General features: G+C 40.0%; 3 protein-coding genes and 1 pseudogene across 3 annotated transcripts; all 4 read right to left on the bottom strand.

Moving 5' to 3' along the window:
* Positions 1 to 195: 195 nt before the first annotated feature.
* LOC149114257 (pyroglutamylated RF-amide peptide receptor-like) lies at positions 196 to 8,852 on the bottom strand. The gene is made up of 5 exons (XM_089286752.1): positions 8,759 to 8,852; positions 7,392 to 7,542; positions 6,340 to 6,610; positions 2,999 to 3,241; positions 196 to 1,693 (listed from the first exon to the last, which is right to left on the bottom strand). The coding sequence occupies exons 2-5, from the start codon at positions 7,502 to 7,504 to the stop codon at positions 1,367 to 1,369; spliced, it is 954 nt and encodes a 317-aa protein (XP_089142878.1). The 5' UTR covers positions 7,505 to 7,542; positions 8,759 to 8,852; the 3' UTR covers positions 196 to 1,366.
* A 7,666-nt stretch (positions 8,853 to 16,518) lies between these two features.
* LOC149114255 (uncharacterized) lies at positions 16,519 to 22,579 on the bottom strand (annotated as a pseudogene).
* LOC149114256 (platelet-activating factor acetylhydrolase IB subunit alpha1-like) lies at positions 21,156 to 21,746 on the bottom strand. Its single transcript, XM_089286048.1, has one exon. The coding sequence runs from the start codon at positions 21,744 to 21,746 to the stop codon at positions 21,156 to 21,158; it is 591 nt and encodes a 196-aa protein (XP_089142174.1).
* A 441-nt stretch (positions 22,580 to 23,020) lies between the features above and the next one.
* On the bottom strand, positions 23,021 to 24,993 carry LOC149114254 (urotensin-2 receptor-like). Its single transcript, XM_089286047.1, has 4 exons — positions 24,979 to 24,993; positions 24,554 to 24,658; positions 24,002 to 24,244; positions 23,021 to 23,350 (listed from the first exon to the last, which is right to left on the bottom strand). Exons 1-4 carry the CDS (start codon positions 24,991 to 24,993, stop codon positions 23,021 to 23,023), a joined length of 693 nt encoding a protein of 230 aa, XP_089142173.1.
* Positions 24,994 to 25,127: the final 134 nt, after the last annotated feature.

Here is a 25,127-nt window from a genome sequence, read left to right as displayed (position 1 = left end):
GGTAAGACTGTCTGTAGTCGTAGAAAACCAAGAGGAAGAAATCTGGTCGAGTTGTCAAGGTTTTTTCTATTTCTCATTTTGACGTTAGCTATTAATAGGCACTCAGTGTGAGAACTGTGGTTAACAATTTTACGTCATTAGTGGTTAGCTTTTTATGAAAATAGTGGTAAGTACATGTATTACACTAGTGGTTGATTTTTAATTTAGTACATTAGTGGTTTCGTGATCTAGTTTACTGTTATCTTCCATTCCTGCAGTCAAGCTGGTAATCAAGCGATGAAACAATAAAATCGTACCATGTATCCAGGCTAACGTCCACTCTATGGCGACGCGGCGTTAACAGCCATCTTAAACTGAAAACCTGGCCCGTATGAGGGTATTCATGTCGCCGCCAAAGGGCTATACTGTGGGTACCTTAATATTTTCGCCGGAATAATTCATGGACTGGTAATACTCTGTTTCAGGCTCAGTTTTTGTCCTGCTTGGAATACTAGCAATCTGTTGTAATTAATGAGAAAATTGTTTCTTCATCCGTCTCTCTCTTTATTGTTTTCTTGGCATATGTCGCTTCTGCCCTGGATGTAAATCAATCTCGACCTCACAGCCCTTCTTCTTATCCCATACATCTGCATCTGTTGTCCAGTGCACCCCGTCTCGCATCGCATGTCCACAAGAAAAACACATGATTGCCTCACTGAAAATCAGAATTGCGTAGTTCCGTTCTGTTTGGAAGTTATAGGCCTAACGGAGGCCTCTTCGCTCTGGCTCTTAATTCAGTTACGTTACCATGATGCCATCGACTTGTCATATGTTTTACTTGTTTTATTTCACAATTGCACTACTAATAATGATTTAATAAGTTCGCACAATAGGAATTTCACAACAAATGTCTTTGTTGATTACAAGGGAGTTTTACTTTCCGTTTTTCGGGTTACATAACAACTCCTGTCATGGCACACCGCGGCTTTTTAGAGAAGTTGCTCACCTACCGCTAAAAAATAAGATCCTTTCCCTTATTTAACTTTGAAGGACATTTGCACTTACTCTTCAACTAAAGAGTTTATTTTCATCTTTTGAGGTATAAACAGATCAGTAGCACTGAAAACACTACAATATCAGAAACCTTTACTGATTTACTTGTTGAATATTCTAGTTGAAACTTGGGGAGCGAGTCTATTTAAGTCATAGCATTACGATGACCTTTCCTCTCAGCGTTATGAATGGTGAGACTATCGTAATTGCATACCCAGCGAAACAAAGCTTTTCTTCTGTAGCTGCTGGGAGAAGAGAATCATTATCATAACTTTGTCTCTCCATGTCACAATGTCCTTTTAACTTTAAACAAAGCATTCAAAGAAGAAATGTTTTAGATTTTTCGATCACTCCAAAGATGATATCCCTGCTGTGGGAAAACCCGATTTCGCGTGGATCCCGTGGAGCCGGTACACCTACAGCATATCATTCCCTTAAGCTTTTCTCGGAAGTTTTTGTTAACCAGAGCGTACACAAATGGGTTGACGGCGGAACTGAACAGTACTAGCATATGAAAAACAGCGTGTGCGACTTCACTGACACTGAGGGATGTGTAGTAGTCTAAGTTGTGCGCAATTACGTCAGGCGCCCAACAGATTCCAAATATGGCAGTGACAGTTACCCCCATCAAAGTGACTCGCCTCCGCACTCTCAGGACGCCCTGTGTGTAGAGAGAGGCATAAATCCGATTTAGATAGTAACAAATGAATTGTCAAGAAAGGTCCTGCAAACAGAATATGTATCCCTAACGGCGTCACAATGACAATGTTCTGTGCGTACAAAGATACGTGCGTACATACAGCCGACAGACAGACGGACAGACAGACAGACGGACAGACAAGCATGCAAACTTCGTTTACTCTCCAATTTATACAGAATAGCATTTCTTCTACCTAATGTTACAAATTCAGATAATAAAGGAAGAATTAGAAGAGAGCCGACAAATTTATTTAAGGTAATTTGGGAATGGTGTTGAAATCTGTAACAGCGCGATATTGATTTGAAATTGTGGCCCTGGACTAGGAACCTGGCAACTAAACTAACGGAAATAAAGCCTTCAGTAGCTGATATTTTTGGCAAGGTGAAAATATCAGTTTCTCTTAAAGTGCTACCATGATGAAATTCTCGACATCCATTTTTTTTTCACATTTTCGTAAATAATAGGTCTTTCCTAGTTCAGTCCATTGCGAACATTAGCACACGCGGTTTTTGGATCTTTATTTCCGAGAATTTACGGCCGCCATTAATCTTCCTTGTTCCAAGTCTTGGTTGAGAATTTGAGAAAATGATGTCATTTTCTCAAAAATACTGGACGGGTTGAAATCAGTTATAATAAAAATCAATGTCGAAAATTACACGAATATATGAGCCAAAGTTTTTGTTATTCTTTGTGTGAATTGCTGTACTTATTGTTCGCATAATTTCAATCCGTGTGGTATTTTTGAGAAAATGACGTCATTTTCTCCAATTCTCAACCAAGACTTTGAACAAGGAAAATCAATGGCGGCCGTAAATTCTCGGATATAAAGGTTCAAATAACATGAGTTCTAATGCTCGTAATAAGTTGAAGTTTACCAAGATATCTAGGAAAGACCTATTGTGTACGAAAATGTAAAAAAATGGGTATCGAGAATTTGATCATAATGGAACTTTTAGGGAATATTTGCTGGATCACAGACTTAACAAACCTTTTAAGCATAACAGTATTTACAAACGTGAAGACATTTTAAAACAAAGAAAGAATAATATTCGGCATGCGCCCTTTGCATTGGTAACTGCATGATGGAGAGTTATAATAATGCTAAAACAAAACCTTACTAGAATGTTCGGGGCACCAGAATATGACCGAACAAACTTAGCTATATGGAAGTTTCAATCATGAACGTTAATTTGCATACTTCAGTAATTATCGTGAGGAAAGCGAAACAAAGATGTTCACGTGTTGAACTTGTTTGTTAATACTTACCCTCTGTGGGAAGGCGAGTTGATTCTCAGGATCACGTTTAAACCACAGGGCGTACACGATTCTGGAATACAACCCAGCCATTAGTACAATGGCCGCGACCACAAAGGCTAACCAGAGCAAAAAAGAAGCTTTTTGCAGCCATTCTTCATCCATCCGCACACAGGCATTGTCTTTTACGTTGGAGCCCGTGATACGTGGCATGAAGATTATTAATGCGAAGATCCAAGAACCAGGAATGATCACCTAAAATAGGAAAGCATAAAACAGACGACTATTTAAGGTAATTCCATCGAAATAGAACTCACAATAGATTTTCTTTCAAACTTTACCTGTTGACTGTTTATATCAAGAGAACGTAACATTTGAAATAAAAAAGAAGGGGTCTCCATATTCGTTTTGGAGCAGGAAGACCTTCAATAAACCCCATCATTCCTGAAGTTATTTGCTTTTGCTTTCAGAAACGTTTATATTTGAACCATTCACCTCACGCTTTAAGAGAGCAGAAAAATAGAGAGAAAGTTAAGCGAGAAATACAACAATGGATGTATTGCATAAATGTTAAGGAGCAATTTGATGCGCGTTTCATGGTGAGGGCATTCATATTTAGTCGACAGAGATACCATATGTTCTAAGCACGCATTGTTCTGAGGCCACATATTATCTTTTACGAGTGCTAGCTATGCTCTTATTTTCTGTGATAATTTTTTACTCTGCAATAGAAATTGGTCCATGTTAACTGTATAGAAAAAAGGTGATCTCTGCATTCAAACTAAATAAAAATTTGTTAGGTCCCGGTACTCGTTTCCGAGGAAAAATTGATGATTTGTTTCTCGCAAGCCAAGCAGTTTAGAAAAAGCCACCATTTTGTATATGCTGTGTATGTGCACGCGCTCGTGAGAGCGCGCTTATGACGCGAAAATCGTGCGCAGTAGAGATGCGCAATGCAATTCTGAGGAATCACTTTAAGGTGGCTCCCTATAGTTTTACGATTGTACGAGGGCATAGGACGAAAGCTAAAGTAATCTACGCGCGCCCAAAGGAAAACGTCAGTGTTTGTCGATTTTTGTGACGTCAACATGAGCACAAAAAGCAAAACTGACAGTTAATTTTCTCGCGTTTCCTTCGGTGAATTTTTTTTTTTTAATTTGGCTCAGTTGTAACCGCATACAAGCTCTTTAAAATACCCTATTTTTGTTAAAATCTGTCAGAGCTAATCTAATATTTAAAAAAAATGACAAATTACAGAATATTGGAAAAACCGTCTGAACAACCTTACCTTTTTACCGATTCAAAATGTCAGGCAATATCATTTCCATGAAGTGGCAAAGTATGAAAAAAATTCACCGAAGGAAAGTATAAATATTTTAAGAGTTTAGGCCAAAATGAGAAATGTATCTGCCTGTCATTAGATGAGATGTTGCCATGGCAACGGCCGTAAACCAAAAATTGACAACCACAAAATAAGCCTTATTTTTTAACAGTACTCATATTGGTAAATCTCTCCATGGAAAACTTTAAGAGAAATTAACTAAGTTTCCTTTTCTAACTCGCGCTCTGCAGGGAGGGTGTTCGTAAATACCCTAGGGAACCACCTTAAACCTGTTAACGCATCAAATTATCTTTCAGGGATGAGTTTCAACGAATAACAATACGCCTCACACTGGTAACGAGTTAGATCAGTAGGTCTGGTTTGACATCTCCTTAAAACATTTCATCGCAGATAAAGGATTCTTATAGTCAGCTAGCTATTATTTGTGCCCTTGTTTGTCCCGTGCATCGGCCCAATCCTTACTGGAAAATTTCGACACCTTTTCCACTTTGTGTGCCTTCTTTGCACCAGAAAGCGGGCAAAACCTTTCGTACTTCTTTGACGACATCAATAATGTAAGCTAACAATTTGCTAACGCAACTGAAAAACTCGAACTACGCGCGGAGAATTCGACACAAATCTTGTGATAATAAAGAGCTTTAGATTGGACTACGAGTACGAGATTGAGTACGAGTACGATTTTCAATTTTCAAATCTGTGACGTTTCCAGAGCCCTAGTTCTTCATGCTGGTTTCAGGCAGAGAGGGGTAGCTCATGGGATGAAATGGGTATGTGATGTGATAATGGAAAGCCTGCAAACTAGAATTGAAAAGTCGTTCTCGTATTCGATCTCGTACTCATACTCAAATCTTAAGTCCCCTAATCTCGTAAACAACAACTTGACTATGCGTTCTTGTCACGTGAGTGTTATTTTAAGTTTAGTTTATGCGACAACTGAGTAACAACTTGATGACAGGTATCAAGTAGAGGTTATTAATACAACTTGAAGTCGTTTTTTATCAACAGCTTTGTTCAGAATCAATATTTTTCGCTATAATTATTTCATATATTAGGCTCAATGAGATCTATCTGAAAAACCGAAAATATATTTTTCCTTACATTGTCAAGTATTTGTTATACCGATTCAACCATCAAAAATATGTTATGACGTAAGATAAAAACTGATACGAAGGTATTACAGAATGGTCCTAATTTAAGAGCACCCAAACACGCCAAAGATTGGATTTGTTTAATGATTTCTCATTCCTTTAAAGGTGAGGGGCCCTATGCGGTAGAAAACAAAGAAATCACTTTTTTGTTTCACGGGCTTAGGAGGTGGTAGTACAACTATTCCAAGTTTATGTAGCGAATCAGAATGCGTGATCCACTGGTTTGGTACATACTAATAGTAACTATTATACATTGTAGCCACCATCTGTCTTCTCATTGGCTAGAAGCCTCCAGTTAATTCTACGAAACAGCACGACCTACAGATTATTCACTAATCTGCTAGCAGATTAATGAATAATCGGTAGGTTGCGCGCGCACTGCATGATTTCCAAGAGCAATGTCAAGTTCATGTAAGAACATGGCTTGTTGAAAATTGAATAAACTGAGCTCAATGCGTTTGTCGGTATTTTCTTTAAAACAATGTATAATAAAACATTTATGAGAATAGGTTTTTGTGATATCCGAAATAATCAAGGTCTCGGTTAGTGTTATCAGCCTCAGCCTTCGGCTTCGGCTGATAACACTTACCTCGACCTTGATTATTCCGGATATTACAAAAACCTCATCCAATAATTGTTTATAATTGAAGTTTTCTTAATCGAAAGAAATCCCCCAGCTGCTTCATAGACTGCGAGAATGTCTTCTTATGTTGCGGTAAAAAAAGAAAGCGTTTCGCTTATAGACCCTTTTCATAAATGCCTACGTAACCCGAGTATGAATAGGCAATCAGAATACGTGAAAAAAGTTATCAACTAGTTTGGAATATACTAATAGTAATAATTAAACTTTGTCAGTGACGCACCTTCAGTTTACGCTTGGTAAGTTTGCCCACGTTGCCAACAGGATAGATTACCGCAAAATATCGTTCAGCGGCAATTGCAACCAAAGTGACCACCGAGGAGGCTCCAGCAGTCCATGCGAGGTATCCACCCGTCACTAATTTGCATAAAACTGTACCAAATGTTCCCCCTGGGTGGGTGGGAGTGATCTTAAAGAAAGTCTGTGGTGTGACAAAGGTCGCATACAAGGCATCCGCTACAGCCAGGTTCACAAGTAAATAGTTGATGGGAGTCCTATGGAATATCATAAATCAAGAGAGGACGAAGGGTAAGATATTTAGTTCTTCTAACAGACCTTATTACAACGGTAATCCCTTTTACATTATTTTTAGACGACGTCAGGCGTCGGAAACCTCAGGAGGGCCTAGAGAAAAGCATTCCCCTTACCTGGAAGGCACAAGCAGCTTCACATTAGTTTTCATCCTCCATGAAAACTTCTACGTTACGCGCGTAGTGAAATTAATCAGAATTAGGTTCCATGTCTAAAAATAACTTGAGAGGGATTACCTTAAGAATAAGGCCGTTATGAAGGACTTACTCTCTTACTCCTTATCCTCTCTTGCATAGCTTCAGAAGAATGGCTGAATTAGATAAGAGCTTGGTAATTTTAGCTACATTGCGAACATACAGGAGCTGTCGACATTAGAAATAAATATTGCTTGGAGTGTAAATGCTCCAATGGACTTTCGTCTTAAGGAAATAACTAATTTTACCATTCCTGAAGGCGTTGTGACGATGTTAAGTTAAAAAAAAAATTAAAACGGCTGAGTTACCTGAGTTGTAATTCTCTTACTCCGATGTAAATTTCAATACGTCAACTTATAATTGATGAACTTTCAAAAATCTCTTTATAGTTCTCTCAAACGTTCTCCCATGTCCACATCAGATTATGTAAATCACAAGCCAGCACTTTTCTATTTCCGTTCTCTGTTATATAAAGTTGTTAAAGTTGTTTTGTAAGCCTTCAGTATTTTAAATTAACTTTGATAATTTAGCCATTTTATTTTCAACATACCTCATGTCTCGATGTTCCTTTATGATCGCACAAACGAGACAATTTCCAACGATGTCTATCACGACGAGCATAGAGTGTACCGTTGCCATGGCAATGCCAGATGATTGAAACATGACTGAATGTTGTCGATTTTACACCTTCGCGAGGCCTTCTAGGTTTAATAAAGAGAAAAGAAAGAATGAGTTCCTGACATCTTAGCTAATCACTGGTTTAATGCGAGAAGTAGTGAAAGTGGAGAGGAAACATCATGCCTTCATTATTAGCCACCTTATGGTTTGATAATTTTCTAACCACGTAACTTAGTAAAGAGGCACATCAGTTTTTGCGAAGTACACTACATTGTTTTTGTGTCAGTTACAGGGGCCTACGTGTTCAATCTTTAGTCTTTAATCATTATTTATACACGGTAAAAACATCAGGTAGAAAAAATTACATAATAATGACTAAAAATCCAAATCCTAACATTATATTAACTTACATTAATATGCCACTTAAGAAAAATCCTGGTTTCCATGAATGCCGTGTTTAAAAATTATGGTAGAGAAGGCGTTCAAATTTGTCCAATGAAGCAGATTCTCTAATGTTACAGGGTAAATTGTTTCAAAATACATGCCGGCATTTTCTGAGGGAGCGCGAATTATCGATATCAGCTTAGCTAACGATTGAGTAGATTTGCCGCCATGTTGCATTATCTCGCCTCAGAGGCAAAACGTCCTTCTTTCGGTCATTCAGGGAAAAAAAAAACAAACAACGGAAGAAAGCAAACAAACAACAACAACAACAACAAAAAACAAACAAACAAACAAACAAAAAAACAATAACAGTTGTGTATGTTTGCCCGCTATCGAGTGCTCCAGGGCTTGAATGGCAGAGATAAATATTGTATGCGGCTGCTGTTCCGACAGTTTTTCTAGTCCTCCCAAAACCTCCACCTCTGGTTACAGAAAAATATACAGGAGTTTTCTATAACGCGATAGAAAAGCGAGGAAAATGTTTTCTATTTAGGAAACACTGGGGCAAAAAGAAAAGAACGTCACTTATTTATTTCGATTCTCAAAATACAACCTCTCTTTGGTCGCTTCATGCTTATGTCAACAGCTCTGGTACCTCTGTGTTTCTATCGATTTCTGGAAGTTTTGTTGCGTGTTATACGATTCTTATTTGATTGAAAATTATTATTTAAGTCCTGTTTTAGCAATTCTTTTGGTTTAATGTTTTCACACCATTAAAAGAACCTATTTAGTACAATAGGTGACAATACTGAGAAACGTTCGCTAAATTTATGATATTCTAAAAGTCATAAATACAATATCTGGAAACTTGGAAATAATAACGAAAAATCATTTCTCGTTAGTGATAATCCTTACCTTACAAACGCTTAACGGGTGGAGAATTACAGCAGAAGTCGAACGTTAATTTTGGTACACAGGCCAAAACCCGATATTACTGTATGATGGCATCGGAAGAAATGGATTATGAAAGACAACAGTTCACTAATCGTCATATCATTTTCATACCACTTGGACCATCTGCTCATCACCCGGTGCATGTTTATGTTATTTGAAAAGTTATTATAACAGCCAGATAATGTCCAAAGACAAAGTAAATACCCGGGCATTTTTTTGAAGTCAAATAGAGGTTTGGTTATCAGTTTCGCATGCTGAGCTTGGTTAAACTGCTTGCAGTATCTTTACTCGTGAATAAATAACCTTTTATTGAAACCTGCCTCTACAATACGTCTGAAATTTATGTAGCTTTAGAAATTTGAACGTCAAAATGTTGCTTAGGCAAGGAAAATTGATGCAACTCTAATACGAGAATGGAGACAGCTTTCAATGTTGCTGTCATTTTTATTATAACTACTCAAATAAAGTCCTGCCCACACTACGCCGGATAATTTTAAAAACGCAACAATCACGGGTCATATTGGATTTGTGTTTGAGGAAAACTCGGACACGGAAATCACATGATTATCGTGACGTCATCGTTTTCGAAAAGCTCCGTTTTGAGAATGTTTTCTGTCCAAACTAAAACGCAAGGCCGGCGTTTTCAATTTGCTCTGGTTTGAGCAGCGTTTACGAAAAAATACGCTTTCCTGACGGATTGGCGTGGATGGTAGACCTGACCGTAGAAATAAAGTTGCGTTTTCAATTTTCTCCGGCGTAGTGTCAGGACCGTTTTCTCTCGAATGCTTTTAAACGCTGTTTTAGGCTATCTAGAGTACTTTTAAAGCTCTGTAGGTTAATTTTAGGTTGCGCTAAGAAAAATTTTACCTGTTCGGTTATTCTAGGGGAACTTGAGTATTCTCGAATTTATTAGGGCTTTTTTTGCCCTTTTTCCCGAAAACCTTATGCCTTATCGCCTTTCCAAAAAATGATAGCTGACCTTTTTTCGGTACTCAAAACGACATTTTTTAACAATCCGAAAACAACAGACATTAAATTTCTCATATCACGAAAGTTCGATGCGACAATTCTCTTAAGAAAATCACAGGGAATTAAATGCCTTCCGAACAGATAATTTACCGAAACGATCCGTTGAGTGCCCCTGTAGTGAGGACGGGGCCTAACATAACGTGCAGCGGGTGGTAAACGCATGGTCTAAGTTGTATAAAGATTATACGATGATTAGTGAACCGCTGTCTTTCCCATTTCTTCCGATGTCATCATGCAGTGATATCGGGTTTTTGGGTTGGCCACAGAATTATCGTTTAACTCTTCCGATTCTCCGTCCGTTAAGCGTTTCTTGAGGTAAGATATCAGTTTTCATTTTTATTTCTAAGTTTCCAGATATTGTAACAATAGCTTTTAAAATATCAGAAATTTAACAAAAGTTGGTCGGTATTATCTGCATATTATATTAAAGTGTCACTATGTTCTAATTCCGAAAACAACAGACATTGAATTTCTCATATCACGAAAGTTCGAGGTGATAATTCTCTTTAGAAAATCAGAGGGAAATAAAGGCCTTCCGAACAGATAATTTACCGAAACGATCTGTTGGGTGCCCTTGTAGTGAGGACGGGGCCTAACATAACGTGCAGCGGGTGGTAAACGCATGGTCTAAGTTGTATAAAGATTATACGATGATTAGTGAACCGCTGTCTTTCCCATTTCTTCCGATGTCATCATGCAGCGATATCGGGTTTTTGGGTTGGCCACAGAATTATCGTTCAACTCTTCCGATTCTCCGTCCGTTAAGCGTTTCTTAAGGTAAGATATCAGTTTTCAATTTTATTTCCAAGTTTCTAGATATTATAACAATAGCTTTTAAAATATCAGAAATTTAACAAAAGTTGGTCGGTATTATCTGCATATTATATTAAAGTGTCACTATATTCAAATTTTCGGTACCGAATCTTTACATTTTCTTACTCAATAGGTCTTTAATTCCTACATATCTTGCCAAATTTCAATCTATTACGAACATTAGAACTCACGTTTTCTTGGACCTTTAGTTCCGAGAATCTATGGCCTCAATTAATTTTCCTTGTTCCAAGTTAATTTTGGTTGAGAATTTGAGAAAATGACGTCATTTTCTCAAAAATACCACACAAGCAAAGTAAAGCGATCGCAGCACTTTGTAAATGTGAGAAATACGAGATCTGTGATAATGATGCGCGCCGAAGAATATTCAAACCGGCAAACAAGTTTGTTTATTCATCGCATTTATTGCGAAACCAATTTAACCTGAAAACTTAACAAAGCTTTCATTCATTACTAAAAGTTTTGTCTCCCCATCACTTTCTTCAGCAGTTTTGTTTTTAGATATTCGTTGAATACTTCATTGGCTTGTTCAATAGCTTTTGTTTCATTTTCCGCGTCAATGTTGGCCAACATTATCTATTTTCCGTATTTCGTAGACAGAAATGATGCGATCGCGCTGGACTGGTGACTACAAAATATCCAGAGTTATAAATAAATAAATAAATAAATAAATAAATAAATAAATAAATAAATATACATTTATATAGCGCCATTTTCCACTAATTGTCCATGGCGCTTTACAATACTTTAAAATTAAAATCCTGATTCTTTAAAAACCTAAAATCCTAAATCCTAAAAGTTAAAATCCTAAGAATTAAATACGCTATATAATACAATTAGGCTACAAATAAAAAGTAAAAACTACAAATCAAATGCACGCTTAAAAAGATAAGTCTTAAGATTAGCCTTAAAAACTGCCTCTGATGATGAAAGTCTGATCTGGAGGGGTAGTTTATTCCAGAGCCTTGGTGCCGCCACGGAAAAAGCCCTTTCACCGTACGTTTTAAGATTTGCTCTAGGCTCATCAAGCAACCTGTTGTTTGAAGATCTTAGTGTCCGACCAGAAAGGTTAAATCGCAGTAGGTCTCTAATGTAATCAGGGGCCAGTCCATTCAGAGCTTTGTAAGTTAACAACAATATTTTGAAAATAATCCTAAAATGAACTGGCAACCAGTGTAAGCTCCTTAGTATTGGTGTGATGTGTTCCTGCCTTCTAGTCAAGGTAACAAAGCGAGCTGCTGAGTTCTGTACAAGCTGAAGTCTATTAATCAGATACTTTGGGAGACCGTACAGTAGGGCGTTACAATAGTCCAAACGCGATGTTATGTAAGCGTGAACAATGGTCTCAGTAGTACTCTGGGATAGGTATCGCCTAATTTTAGCTATACTACGAATGCGGAAAAATGCGCTCTTGCAGGTTATTTTAACGTGTTCTTTGAAATCCAAACATTGATCGAATGCAACTCCTAAATTCCTGGCCTGTTTACTAGACTTGATTACTTCATCACCAACTCGTATATAGTCGAGGGCTGGTCGTGGACGATATTTAGAACTAATAACCAAAAGTTCAGTCTTATCCCGATTTAACTTAAGTTTGTTGCGCAACATCCAGTCCCCAATGTCCTTAACACATAATTCTACTGCCATCTTTGAGCTTGATAGATGATTAGGACAGTTGGACGTAAACGACAAGTACAACTGTGTGTCATCTGCATAGAGATGAAACGGTATGCTATGCTTTCTGGCTATGTCACCCAGCGGACTTGTATAAAGGGAATACAACAAGGGTCCCAGTACAGAACCCTGTGGTACCCCGTAGGGTAAATTCTTCTTTGACGATTCAATTCCATTAACAGAAACAAACTGTTCGCGTGAGTGAAGATACGAATGAAACCAATTAAGAGCAGTGTTCCTAATACTAAAGCGATTCTGTAGCCTAGATAACAAAATCGAATGATCGACAGTATCAAACGCAGCCGATAAATCGAGCAATAGTAATATAACCGATCTGTTATCGTCAATAGCCTTCAAAATATCATTTTGAACTCTCACAAGCGCAGTCTCTGTACTGTGATGAGATTTATATGCCGACTGAAATTCTTCTAATAAGCCTTCATTATCATTAAGGTGGTCCATTAATTGTGCTGCAACTGCTTTCTCCGTAACTTTGGATAGAAAATATAAATTGGAGACAGGACGAAAGTTCGAAAATAGTTCATGATCAGCTCCACTCTTTTTCAACAACGGCTTCAACATGGCAACCTTGAATCTATCAGGTACTTGGCCACTTGTAAGAGACAAGTTAACTATACGAGTGATCATTGGAAGCAGATAATGACGGCACCCTTTGAACACTGAAGATGGAATTGGATCAAGTGTACAGGACTTTGAACACAGGTGATTCACAAAACCAGATACGACCTCCTCAGTGACCAGTTTAAATTCACTTAGCAGCTGACCAGCTAGGCAGCTTTCAGACTCAGCATTGCATGAAGTAACTTGACCGTCATTCAGAGTTCCATCAACTTTGTCAAGATCATTGCGGACTTTAACAATTTTGTCACTAAAATATTCAACGAATGATTCGGACAGAGAACAGTTATTAGGCCCAGATGGATAACGCTGGACTGGATTGGAGTGCAGAAGCTTCTCTATTGTCTTAAAAAGAAGTCCAGAGTTCCCTGAGTTTTCCTGGATCACTGATGAATAAAATGTGTGCTTCGCGGAGGCAATCATGTCATTAACAACACTGTTCTGAAGCACATACCGTTCTCTATCTACAGGTAATCTTGTACGTCGCCAGTTACGTTCGAGCTTCCTCCTTATGTTCTTTTGAACACTAATGTCAGTTGAATACCAAGGCGCACAAGGACGAAGAACCACCTCACGGGTCCTTTCGGGGGCATAAACAGTCAAGGGTGGACTTCAAGACCCGATGATAGGAATCAACTAACGAATCCAAATCACGCCGTGATTCGTCAAACAAGGACGAATTCATGATAGTGTCATTGAATTCAGCATAATCAATCGAACGCAGCTTCCGGTGGCGAATAGTTTTTGTTGGAAATTGTGGTTTGTGCAATAATAAATGCATAAAAATAGCGTAATGATCAGAAATCAAAGGGTCATGAACCATAACATTGTCTATAAGTTTACACTGATTTCTAGTAATGATTAAATCCAAGATATGACCACTTGTGCGAGTCGGCGTAGTCACCCATTGTTTCAGATCGAAAGATGCTATTAGGTCACAAAAATGCAATGCGTTGACATCACGCGAAGAATCCACATGTAGATTAAAATCACCGACAATTAAAAGCTCGCCTGATACTGTGGCCAATTCCTCAAGCAGGAGAGAAAATTCATGATAAAATGTTGACAAAGGCACAGATGACGGTGGGCGGTAAATAATTATCATCCTGATCATCTTTGAGCTCTTGAAACGAACATCCAAGAATTCGAACGACTGGAAGGAAGTGTTCCACTCACTATTTTTGCATTTAATATCCATACTTTCTTTGAAAAGCAAGCCGACACCACCACCTCTCGATTCCCGTGGAATGTGGATAAAATCATAACCAGTGGGACATAAATCACCAATCTCAACACAATCAATATTTCCAGGTCTGAGCCACGTCTCCGTCAAAGCAAGAAGATCAATATCCTTGTCAACAACAAAGTCTTTCAGTACGCTAGATTTATTCCTTATTGACCTGGAATTGAGCAAACAAAAGTTGATCGCGTGAGAAGTATCCTGGGTGTTAGCAACTTGTGAGATCTGCACCTTCACGAGATTGTCGCGATTAAGCAAAGATGCAAATTTCGAAAAACGATCATTTCGATTTGAAACAACCGTCCTTATGCTCCTCTGCCTCGTTCGTGACTTCGCCCATACACCTGCTCTACATCCTCTTGTCCGAAGCAAACTGAAATCCTTTAAGACCGAAACCAGATGAAAAGGCAAACGAGCCGGCGAAAAACGCCGCACTGATAACAACTCACTTCTTGAATATGTAATAAGTTGTGGCGACCGAAATGAATGATGATATAATCCAACCGACCTTGAGGTAATTTCTTGGTTAGATTCAGGTCCTGGATTTGAAGATATATCAACATGCACTGCCAAATCCATGACAAAAGGTTTCGAGGGAAGAACTAAACAGGTAGACCCATGCTTAGCCTGTTTTGAGCATGGTTGGAACACTTCAAGACTACTGAGCACGTGCCGTCTTATAACCACGTGAGATCCAACCAGGCTAAATTCACGTCTAAAATTGTCAGGGAGAAAACCATCGGAGAAACATCCATGGATATCTTCGAAGCAGAAGTGGTTAAAACCAGAGTGAGTCCATCCATAGGGCGAAAAATCATCAGAATAGGCTAGAAATAAGGCTAGGTTATCATTCATAGGTTAGGCTAGGTTATCATTCATTAAGTGTTTTTGCTCGCTTGCGATTGTTCTAAACGCGTCACGTGACTGAAAACTGGGGAATTTCCGAGAAAATTGAAAACCATGTTTAATGACTGGCCCCTGTCATTAAGTGCTTTTAACAGATTAAAAGATCGCTTTGTTCCTAAGAAAGGCTCGAAATGTCAGCTGCCCGATAGAAACGTCACGTGCACGAAGTCGTTACGCGGTTAATTTACCCACATCAACTTCATGTTGATAAATCGCCAGTATTTATCCACAAATTAGCCAAGACAGGGTTCAATGAAAATATCGGCAAACTTCTGAATCTATACGCAACAAAAACTTATTCGTGAAGGAAAACGATTTAAAGGGCTACATCGTAAAGGCTGGTTTCCACATAATCGCAGACGATCACAGAAGATCGCGGATCGCAAATCGCACATCGCAGACGATCGCAAAGAAAGTTGTTTCCATATAATCGCAGACGATCGCAGGCGATCGCAGAGCCGACTGTTGCATACATTTCGGACAACGGAACTGTCAAAATTACACGCGCGTTGTGCTGGCGGGAAAATCGCAGCAAACAATATGGCGGACGTCGAGGAGGAAATTTTGCTGCAAGCAAATTAATTTCTTCTTTTATGTTTTCCCCTCTGGGCTTCTGGTATTAACATATCAACTGAGTGCTGTATTAACTGAGCTCGTTTACTGGCCAATAATAATTTAACTCTCACACAAATGTTTGGAGTTAAATGGCTGAGGGAAAGCCCAAAGCCGGATTTATTAAAATAATCAATTTGTAATTCATACAAAAATTTACAATCTGTTAGAAATATTTTGGCCCAGTAAAGGTGAGGGCAACCAAAACGCCAAAAGCATTATAATGAAAATTATGATGCTGCCCCACCCCAGGAAATACAGCACTCACAAAAAGTGGCGAAAATAAAAACATCACAACTGGTCAAATATACTTATTCACTATATAGGAAAATATTGAGACTGCTGCCCTTGCTAATCAGTCCAATATAGTCCTTGAATTACTGGAGATATGGATACTGCTGCCCTTGCTAATCAGTCCCATAAATCCCAAGCAAGCATTATGACAAGAACATAATAAGAAATGGAGTATGACCTTTAAAGAACAGGTTTTAAACGATGAAACTAGTCAAAACTACTGAATCAAAAAGAAGGAAAATATGGAGACTGCTGCCCTTGCTAATCAGTCCCATAAATCCTTAACAAGCATTATTAATGAACACTGCTTATCAATTCGATAGCAACCATTAGAGAATAGGTTTTAAACAACAGGAGATATAGGAACTGCTGCCCTTGCTAATCAGTGCCATAAATCCTGAACAAGCAGTATTAAAGAACATTGCTAATCAATTGGATATAAACCATTAGAGAATAGGTTTTAAACCACACAAGATACAGGAACTGCTCTCCTTGCTAATCAGTCCCGTATATCCAGGAAATTATTACAGAACCATAATTATAAATGACCGAAACAGCTACATGTACTCATACTAATCAGTGTCATATTTCCTGAATAAAAAGACAGTGTAAGCTGCAGGTCTTACAACAAAAGGAACTAGGTTGATACCGAAGGAATGCGAATATATTTATGAAAGGCATTGGACTTCCACCTGGCCAAAACCCGTATCTGGGTATCAGATAAACCCCGGTTCGCAACATAAGAAGCAGCCCCAATCCTAAAACTGTGGCCCTTATAACGTGCCGGGTTGAGCCCACAGAATTTAAGCGCTAAAGACAGTTGGTCGGTAAAGGTGGTACGAGAAACTGGATGACCAAGTGACGTCATGAAAAGGGGGCCGGGTTTATTACCCCGCAGAGCTAAATAATCTAACAGCAACTGGACTGGGCAAAAAGTAAGAGCACGAGTGATAACAATAGAAAAAGGGGGTTGGTTGTAATTGTGTTTAAAATCATGAAATGTAAGCTTTAATGAAACTATACCATTGGAGTCATTCACCAGCTTCACTACCTGATGGATTTGTAAAGGTTGAGGACCATGCCTTTTAGTGGAAGTCATTTCACCGACTCTCAGAAAGGCATAGAAGGCAATCGAGCACATGGCTTGAAATTGACAAATTTGATACCGGGAACATGAAAATCTAGAAGCCGCTTCAATGATTTTGTGCAAAATTGGAAGAGTAATTGGAAGCCGGCTATCCAGACGGGCGCCCAGTTTACTGTAACCCTTGAGCATTTGCATGATAAAAAATGCTTGAGAAGGGGTCTGGAAATCCAGACAGCTTGTGGGAATATCCCAATGCAGAAACATAACTTTTAACTGTCGATGGAGCATAATGATTATCAAACAAATAAGCAATAAACAGTGCCAAATTAGGGGGTGAAATAGGAAGTCCCATAGGAACCCCATTAAAAGTTGAATGTAAAAACTGATTATATAGCTTCCAAGCCCTTTTGTAAGTAGGAAGGGACGATGGCTGAAGGCTTGATTTCACAAGGGTTGAGACTATGGTGGCCAGTTCTGAGGCTGCAGAAACCGGGGAATCTCTGTGGGGCATTGATCCATATGAGCTGGAGCCAAACGTCTGAAAGTCTGTACCTGTAATCGAGACAGAGAGTCCGCTAAATTGTTGTAGATTCCGGGGATGTGTTTTGCCTTGAAGACAATGTTATGTCGTAAACAAATAGAAACCAACTTCCTAACAAAACTCATCAACGGTTTGTCTTTGCATGATTGCTTGTTGATAACATGAACAAGTGCCTCGTTGTTGGTAAAGAACAAGACACATTGATTACTCATTTCATGTCCCCACAGGTACAAACTTAAGACGATCGGATAAAACTCTAAGATAGCAATATTACAATAAGCCCAAGCTTGTGGCCATCTCCCATAGCACCGTCTGCTACCAAAAACTGCACCAAAACCAATTGCACCCGAGGCATCTGTGTAAAGGCTCAATTTGCAAGAACTGTGCCAGGCATCATCAATGAAAAAGGACCGGCCATTGAATTCAGCCAGGAATGAGAGCCAAACTTTTAGATCCTCTTTGACCTCCTTATTAAGCCGAATAAGATGATGAGGCGACTTGACCCCTACCGTAAGGTCAATCAGTCTCCTTAAAAAGGCTCTACCTGGCTTGATGACCGAGCAGGCAAAATTTAATAGGCCAATCAATGACTGGACCTCCTTCAGAGATGCCTTTTTAAGCTTCAAAAATTCTGAAATCAACAGTGTGCTTTTGTGAATTTTGTCAAGAGGTAGGCGAGCCTCTGAACAGATGGAATCCAATTCAATACCTGCAAATAACAAGGTAGTGGCAGGGCCACAAGTTTTTTCAGGTGCCATGGGAATGCCTAAGTAAGAACAGAGACTCAAAAACTGATTTAATTGGTCTTGACATAATTTAGCTGACGAGGCTACAATCAGAAAATCATCTAAAAGATGCAAAATGTGATCAATGTTCAATTTCTGTCTTGCAATCCATTCCACTGCAGAACTGAAAGTCTCAAAGGTGAGACAAGAACTAGAGCATCCCATAGGCATGCACCGGTCGTAATAATACAAGCCCCTCCACTGCATACCAAGCAAATTGTAATCATCTGGACGAATTGGTATAATCCTAAAGGCATTTTTAATGTCAGTTTTTGCCAAAAAGCATCCCGGACCTGCCATTTTGATAAATTGAATTGCATCATCAACAGTAGCATAGCAAACCCTGGTATGCTCAGAGTCAATACCATCATTGACTGAGGAGCCCTTTGGATAAGACAGGTGGTGTATCAAACGAAACTCACCTGGGGTCTTTTTAGGCACAACTCCCAATGGGGATATACGGAATGGCTGAAGTGGAGGAAAATGAAAAGGACCGGCTAACCTATGGGAATCAAGCTCTTTCTTAATTTTATCGTCTACAACCGTGGGGTGTAGAAAAGCAGAAACAAGGTTTTTGGCTGTTGAAGACACTCTTTCGCCTTGACATTGAATTGGAAAGCCGAAACTGAGACCAGAGTAAAGAAATTCCGCAGTGGAATGGTTGTACGCCCGACAGCAGAGAAATCAACCTATCAACTTTTACTGGCGTTGGGAGATTTGGACTTGGCAGACTGGGTGTTATTATTGGCTGGCTTACTTGGGGGACGAAAATTACACTGAGTTGCCCTATGGTCCCCTGAACACTTGTAACAGGAATGCTTAAAAGAACAGCCTGGACAAACCAGGCCCCGGTGATATTTAAAACAAAACCGGCAGGAACTCTAGGCAAATTTGCCCGCACCCGGGGCTTAGCAGCATGTTCAGGTTGTGGCCTCCTGGTTATAGGAGATTGAGCACGAAGCCACAATTCCCCATGCAAAACCCCCCAAGGAAAGGAAGAGGCCTGTCGTTGCCGTAGAAAACGAAAGTTTTGGTCATAATAACTCCAATTGTGACCCCTGGCCGCCAAGTCCTGGATGATCTCGCCATATTTCATCAAGGCAGGGGCCTCGGCTGGGTACTTAGAGGTGTAAACCCCTACAAAAATTAAAAAGCAGCTATTCCATGCTTCAATGGTCGTAATCTTCTTTGGTTTGGAGACTGGCTCCAGGTAGAGAGAGGGGATGGAACCCTTCTCAGCATTACATGTATCTACTGTTACACTATATTTATTTTCTAACTGAGGATTTGCAATAAGGGTTCCAAAATCAATATATTCCTCATTCCATATCTTGGCCCTGATCTTATCGGAGACACGAGCATCAAGTGGTAGACTGGATGATACAAACAACTGGTCAGGTCTGATGGTCTCACCTGTTAGGCTCTTCTGGACAGCTGTGATGGAGCCCTGGACAAGGGAACTGCCTCCAGTTAAGGGGTCTGTGAAGGGAACCTCAGCTAGGGCATCTGGAGGGGGCGCAACACTGTTGTTGGCATCCATCCGACGCGACACTTCGTCAGCCACCCTGTTGACAAGTTGGTCAATCAACTCAGGGGGAAGTATGGAAGTTGACACCGGAGACACCACGGGAGCTTCTGGTTCTGAATGGGCTGCCCCGGTTCCTGAGGACTTCACAGATGTTCGTCTGCCACTCTTCTGCTTCTTCGCAGCTGGCGGTTTAGCAGTAGAGGCTGAAAGCCTGACTGAACGTTTAGGCGGCATAACTGCAAAGAGAACTCACATAATGGCAGAAACTGAAGCTCTTCTAAACAAGAAAATTAAGCTTAGAAACTGTTAAAGGATAAATAAAATGTAAATAAGTAAAGGGCAGGGACAAGCCATGTCAGACAAAGAGTCGACGCACCAGCAAGCCCTATAAATGCCCAAAAGACACAGAGGGTGAAGCCTCAAAAATAAAAATAATTTTGAGGGCGAAACCTCAAAGGCAAAAATAAAACAACCTTGAGGGCGAAACCTCGAAGGTAAATAATTATAACAACCCTGAGGGCGAAACCCCAAAGGCAAAGATCTAACAACCTTGAGGGCGAAACCTCGAAGGTAAATAATGATAACAACCTTGAGCAAAACCTCAAAGGTGAATAAAAACCTTGAGGGCAAAACCTCGAAGGTAAATAACAACAACAACCTTGAGGGCGAAACCTCGAAGGCAAATATAAAACCTTGAGGGGAAAACCTCAAAGGTAAATAACGATAACAACCTTGAGGGCGAAACCTCGAAGGTAAATAATGATAACAACCTTGAGCAAAACCTCAAAGGTAAATAAAAACCTTAAGGGCAAAACCTCGAAGGTAAATAACAACAACAACCTCGAGGGCGAAACCTCGAAGGCAAATATAAAACCTTGAGGGGAAAACCTCAAAGGTAAATAACGATAACAACCTTAAGGGCGAAACCTCAAAGGTATATAATGATAACAGGCCTCGAGGGCGAAACCTCAGAGGTAAACATTAACATAAGCCTTATAAAAGTCAAAAACCATTCAAAAATGATAGATACATTTATAGATACCCATCACAGGCCAGTAAAACAACTGAAGTATCAATGAAGGAGGCTACATCACATGTATTCATGGTTGGCAATAACCGATTGTGCCACAAGTACCAAAACAATATTAACGTCATAAAAGGGCGGGAGGGGGTATGATGAAATACATGCAGCCTAAGACCTAAGACGACCCAAAGCTTGCAGTATGGCGCCCCGGTAGCTCCGATATAAGAAATACTGCCCCAAAGGATTAACATGAACGCCATCCGCTAAATACAAGTCCTTATGGGGACTAGAAAAATCCTTGTGAGTCCAACAGAAAGCGTTGGGAAAGGGCTCTAACACAACACGAACATAATTGTTCAGAATCGCAGCGCGTTGAAGAAAATCCTCCCAATCTGTGAAGGAAACGCCGCGTGGAATGACATGGCAAACTCCGACCATAGTCACCGAAAAAACGTCCAAAAGCGACCTGACAAGCTCCTCTATGGACGAGCCAACAACCTCCGGTCTTACGTTCGAAAGATCGTTCGTACCGACCTCCAGAATGACTACATCTGGAGCAAGGCGCGTGACCACGTGGAGGTCATAGCGACGGAGCTTTTCAACGGTTCGACCGCCAACACCGAACAAATGCACCGTAGCAGTCCCCTCAAGGTGAAAATTACTATCCGCACGAGCGTCGAAAGGAGCCTGCAAGTCGGATTGTAGTCGCTTCACGAATGAATGGCCCAAAATGAGGACTTTCGGGACGGCGCTCGCCATGACAACACGCGTGAAATTGAACTCGCGAAAAAATTGTACGCTCCTAACGGGAGAAAAACAGATACGGAAACGAAACAAAAGGATCCGAAAACTAAAGAATGCCTAAACGATGTGCAAAATGAAAAAATGCTTACCGTACTTTCGCAGAGTTCGAATGAGTGTCTTCGCTCGTTGATAAAAACTGAGCGAATGCACGACCACGCTTGCTAGCGAGGTCACTAAGCAAGCCGTTTGCCTAGAGGGGTTGCGATGTATTGACCTTCACCTCCACCCCTACCCTGTGTCACGCAATGCTACGTGACTGTAACCAACAAAAGACCAGAGGGATAAAACATAAAAATTCTATTCGCAGGCAAATATTTTATTTAATTAGTCAACCTATTTTGAAATTCCCTTGGCACTGCATCTCGCCCCGATCCAGAAAGTGGCGTTTTCAATCGCTTCAGATAACGACCATACGCAGTTCTTATGTCGCGGAATTTGAGCCGCCCATAAATTAAATTTCTCCCCCTTTTTTTTCCAGCAGTTAGCCTCTTTGTTTTTGTCTTTCAAATCTTTACTGTTACGGTGGTAAACGCACTGATATCGCGCAACCTCCTCCATAAATTTCTCGTTACTAACGTTACCTTGTTCAACGCCAGCCATGTTTACAACAAATAAGCGGTTACTTTGTTGCAAAGAAGCGTTGAACCATGGGTCGGAATTCAAAATATTATGGATACGTTTCGAGCGCAGATCGCACAACTTTGGTTTCCATATGATCGCACGATCACAATTGATCGTAGACGATCGCAGACGGTTGAAGAAGATAGAACATGGCATTAAGCCAGCATTAAAGCATTTAAGCATTAAAAGCATTAAAAGCATTAAAAGCATTAAAGCCAGTATTAAAGCCAGAGCATTAAAGGATTAAGCCAGCATTAAAGCATTTAAGCCAGCATTAAGCCATTAAGCCAGCATTAAAGCATTAAAGCCATTAAGCCATCAAGCCAACATTAAAAGCATTAATAGAACATGGTTCTATCTTCTGCGATCGTCTGCGGTCGTCTGCGATCACGATCACAGTATCGCAGACGATCGCAGAAGTGTGTTTCCATATGATCGCAGACGATCGCAGAACGTTTTGCGATCTGCGATCCCCGATCCGCGATCGTCGTTTTCTTCTGTAGTTGCTGGGAGAAGAGAATCATTCTCATAACTTTATCTCTCCATGTCACAATGTCCTTTTAACTTTAAACAAAGCATTCAAAGAAGAAATGTTTTAGATTTTTCGATCACTTTAAAGATGATATCCCTGCTGTGCAGATGACTTTTTGTGGGAAAACCCGATTTCGTGTGGATCCCGTGGAGCCGGTACACCTACAGCATGTCATTCCCTTAAGCTTTTCTTGGAAGGTTTTCTTGACCAGAGCATACACAAATGGGTTGACAGCGGAACTGGAGAGTGTTAGCATATGAATAACAGCGTATGCGAGTTCACTAACACTGAGGGATGTCAAGTAGTCTAAGTTGTACGCAAATAGGTCAGGCGCCCAACTGATTCCAAATATGGCAGTGACGGTTAGCTCCATTAAAGTGACTCGCTTCCCCACTCTTAGCACGCCCTATGTGCAGAGAGAGAGAGAGAGATAAATCCAGTTAAAATAGCAACGAATGAATCGGCAAAGTAATTTGAAAGTAAATTGTCAAAAAAAGGCTTGCAAATGGTGTCATAGTATCGCAATATTAATGGCAATGTTTCAATCAAAATATCGTAGGGACAATTAAGTTATTGACAGCGTCAGTCACAGGTGAGGATTACAATCTCTATATCAAACTTTGTCTATTATCATGAGTTGAATTTTGTAAATCGATGGGCCTTTTGTTGTCCGTCACAATGCGAATGTCAGACATGATGTCACAGTCACACTGTCACGATCTTACTCTCACAAAAAGAGCGTGACACTTGAACATAATGTGCCAACCACATTCTGTCATAATCATTACGGTTCTTGTCGAAATAGCTGCCCCCCCTCCTCCCCCCCCCCCCCTACTTAGCTGGCGAGGCCTTGGTACGCGGAAAAGTTCGATTAGGGCACCCATAGAGAATCAAGAAGATCAAAACTGGCGTACGGGGAGAACTTTCATTGAGGCTTACCTCTTAATATCCATAGACTAGAAAGGAAGAAATACTCCGAATTTTCTTTCCCGCCAACATCCTAAGATTGACTAAAAGAAAAATGTTCACGTATTGAACTTCTTTGCTTAATACTTACCCTCTGTTGGAAAGTGAGTTGATTCTCAGGATCACGTTTGAGCCACAGGGTGTACACGATTCTGGAATACAACCCACCTATTATTGCCATGGCTACAACTACAATGGCTGACCAGTACAAATAATAGGCTTTTGGCATCCATTCTTCAACCATCCACACACAGGAATTGTCCGTTACGTTTAAGGCCAGGAACAGAGGTATATGGACTATCAATGAAAAGATCCACGAACCGGGAATGATCATCTGAAATAGGAACGTGTTATGCTTAATATACCGATTCAGTTTTCTTTTTCATACTATTAACCATCTGCGTAGACATACTAAAAACACGTTTCTTCTTAATAATCACTCTATAGTTACTAGTAATCACACTTTGTCAGTGACGCACCTTTAGTTTACGCTTGGTAAGTTTGCCAATGTTACCAACACAATAGTTTACCGCAAAATATCGTTCAGCAGCAATTGCAATCAAAGTGACTACCGAGGAAATTCCAGTAATCCATGCCAAGCCTCCACCCGTCATCAATTTGCATAAAACTGTACCGGCCATACCATCTGGGTGGGTGGAAGTGAGCCCGTGGAGTGTTTGGGGTAATAAAGGTTGCGTACAGCATACCCACTACAGCCAGATTCACTAGTAGATAGTTGATGGGAATCCTATGGAATATCATAAATACATACATACTTCAGTTAGGAGAAGATGAAGAGTAAAAGAGTCAGTCCTTCAAATATACTCGAGTTAATCCATCTCAAGTTATTTTTAGATCACTCCTGGTTTCGGAATCCCTTGGGGGTCTGAAAAAGGCACTCCTGTGACGCAGTTTTTGCTCAGGTACACAGCCCAAATAACTGTTTTTCAATCGTTTTTATCCTGTACAAAAATATCGATATCAACGCAAGCTGCATCAACGCAGGCGATGTTTAGAAATATTCTGATCGGGATTACCTTAAGAATAAGGCCTTTATGAGTGACTTACTCTCTCACTCTTCATTTTGTCTTGCATAACTTCAGAAGAATGGCTGACCTGGACAGAAGCATGGTAATATTATCTACTTGTGCGAATGTACAAGAACCGTGGACATTAGAAATATTGCTAGGAATGTAAATCCTCCAATGGACTTTCGT

Source organism: Orbicella faveolata, unplaced genomic scaffold (assembly GCF_042242905.1).
Source record: "Orbicella faveolata isolate gen_17 unplaced genomic scaffold, um_ofav_v1 contig_14, whole genome shotgun sequence".
NCBI lineage: Eukaryota > Metazoa > Cnidaria > Anthozoa > Scleractinia > Merulinidae > Orbicella > Orbicella faveolata.
This window is presented reverse-complemented; position numbering and strand designations above follow the sequence as displayed.

Coding starts and splice junctions, on each gene's coding strand:
- LOC149114257 (XM_089286752.1), bottom strand. CDS start 7,504: ATGTTTCAATCATCTGGCATTGCCATGGCAACGGTACACTCTATGCTC. Junction 3,242..6,339: donor TTACCAAGCGTAAACTGAAG/GTGCGTCACTGA, acceptor TTCCTATTTTAG/GTGATCATTCCTGGTTCTTG. Junction 1,694..2,998: donor AACTCGCCTTCCCACAGAGG/GTAAGTATTAAC, acceptor CTCTACACACAG/GGCGTCCTGAGAGTGCGGAG.
- LOC149114256 (XM_089286048.1), bottom strand. CDS start 21,746: ATGGCGAGCGCCGTCCCGAAAGTCCTCATTTTGGGCCATTCATTCGTG.
- LOC149114254 (XM_089286047.1), bottom strand. Junction 24,245..24,553: donor CACTTCCACCCACCCAGATG/GTATGGCCGGTA, acceptor TTCCTATTTCAG/ATGATCATTCCCGGTTCGTG. Junction 23,351..24,001: donor AACTCACTTTCCAACAGAGG/GTAAGTATTAAG, acceptor CTCTGCACATAG/GGCGTGCTAAGAGTGGGGAA.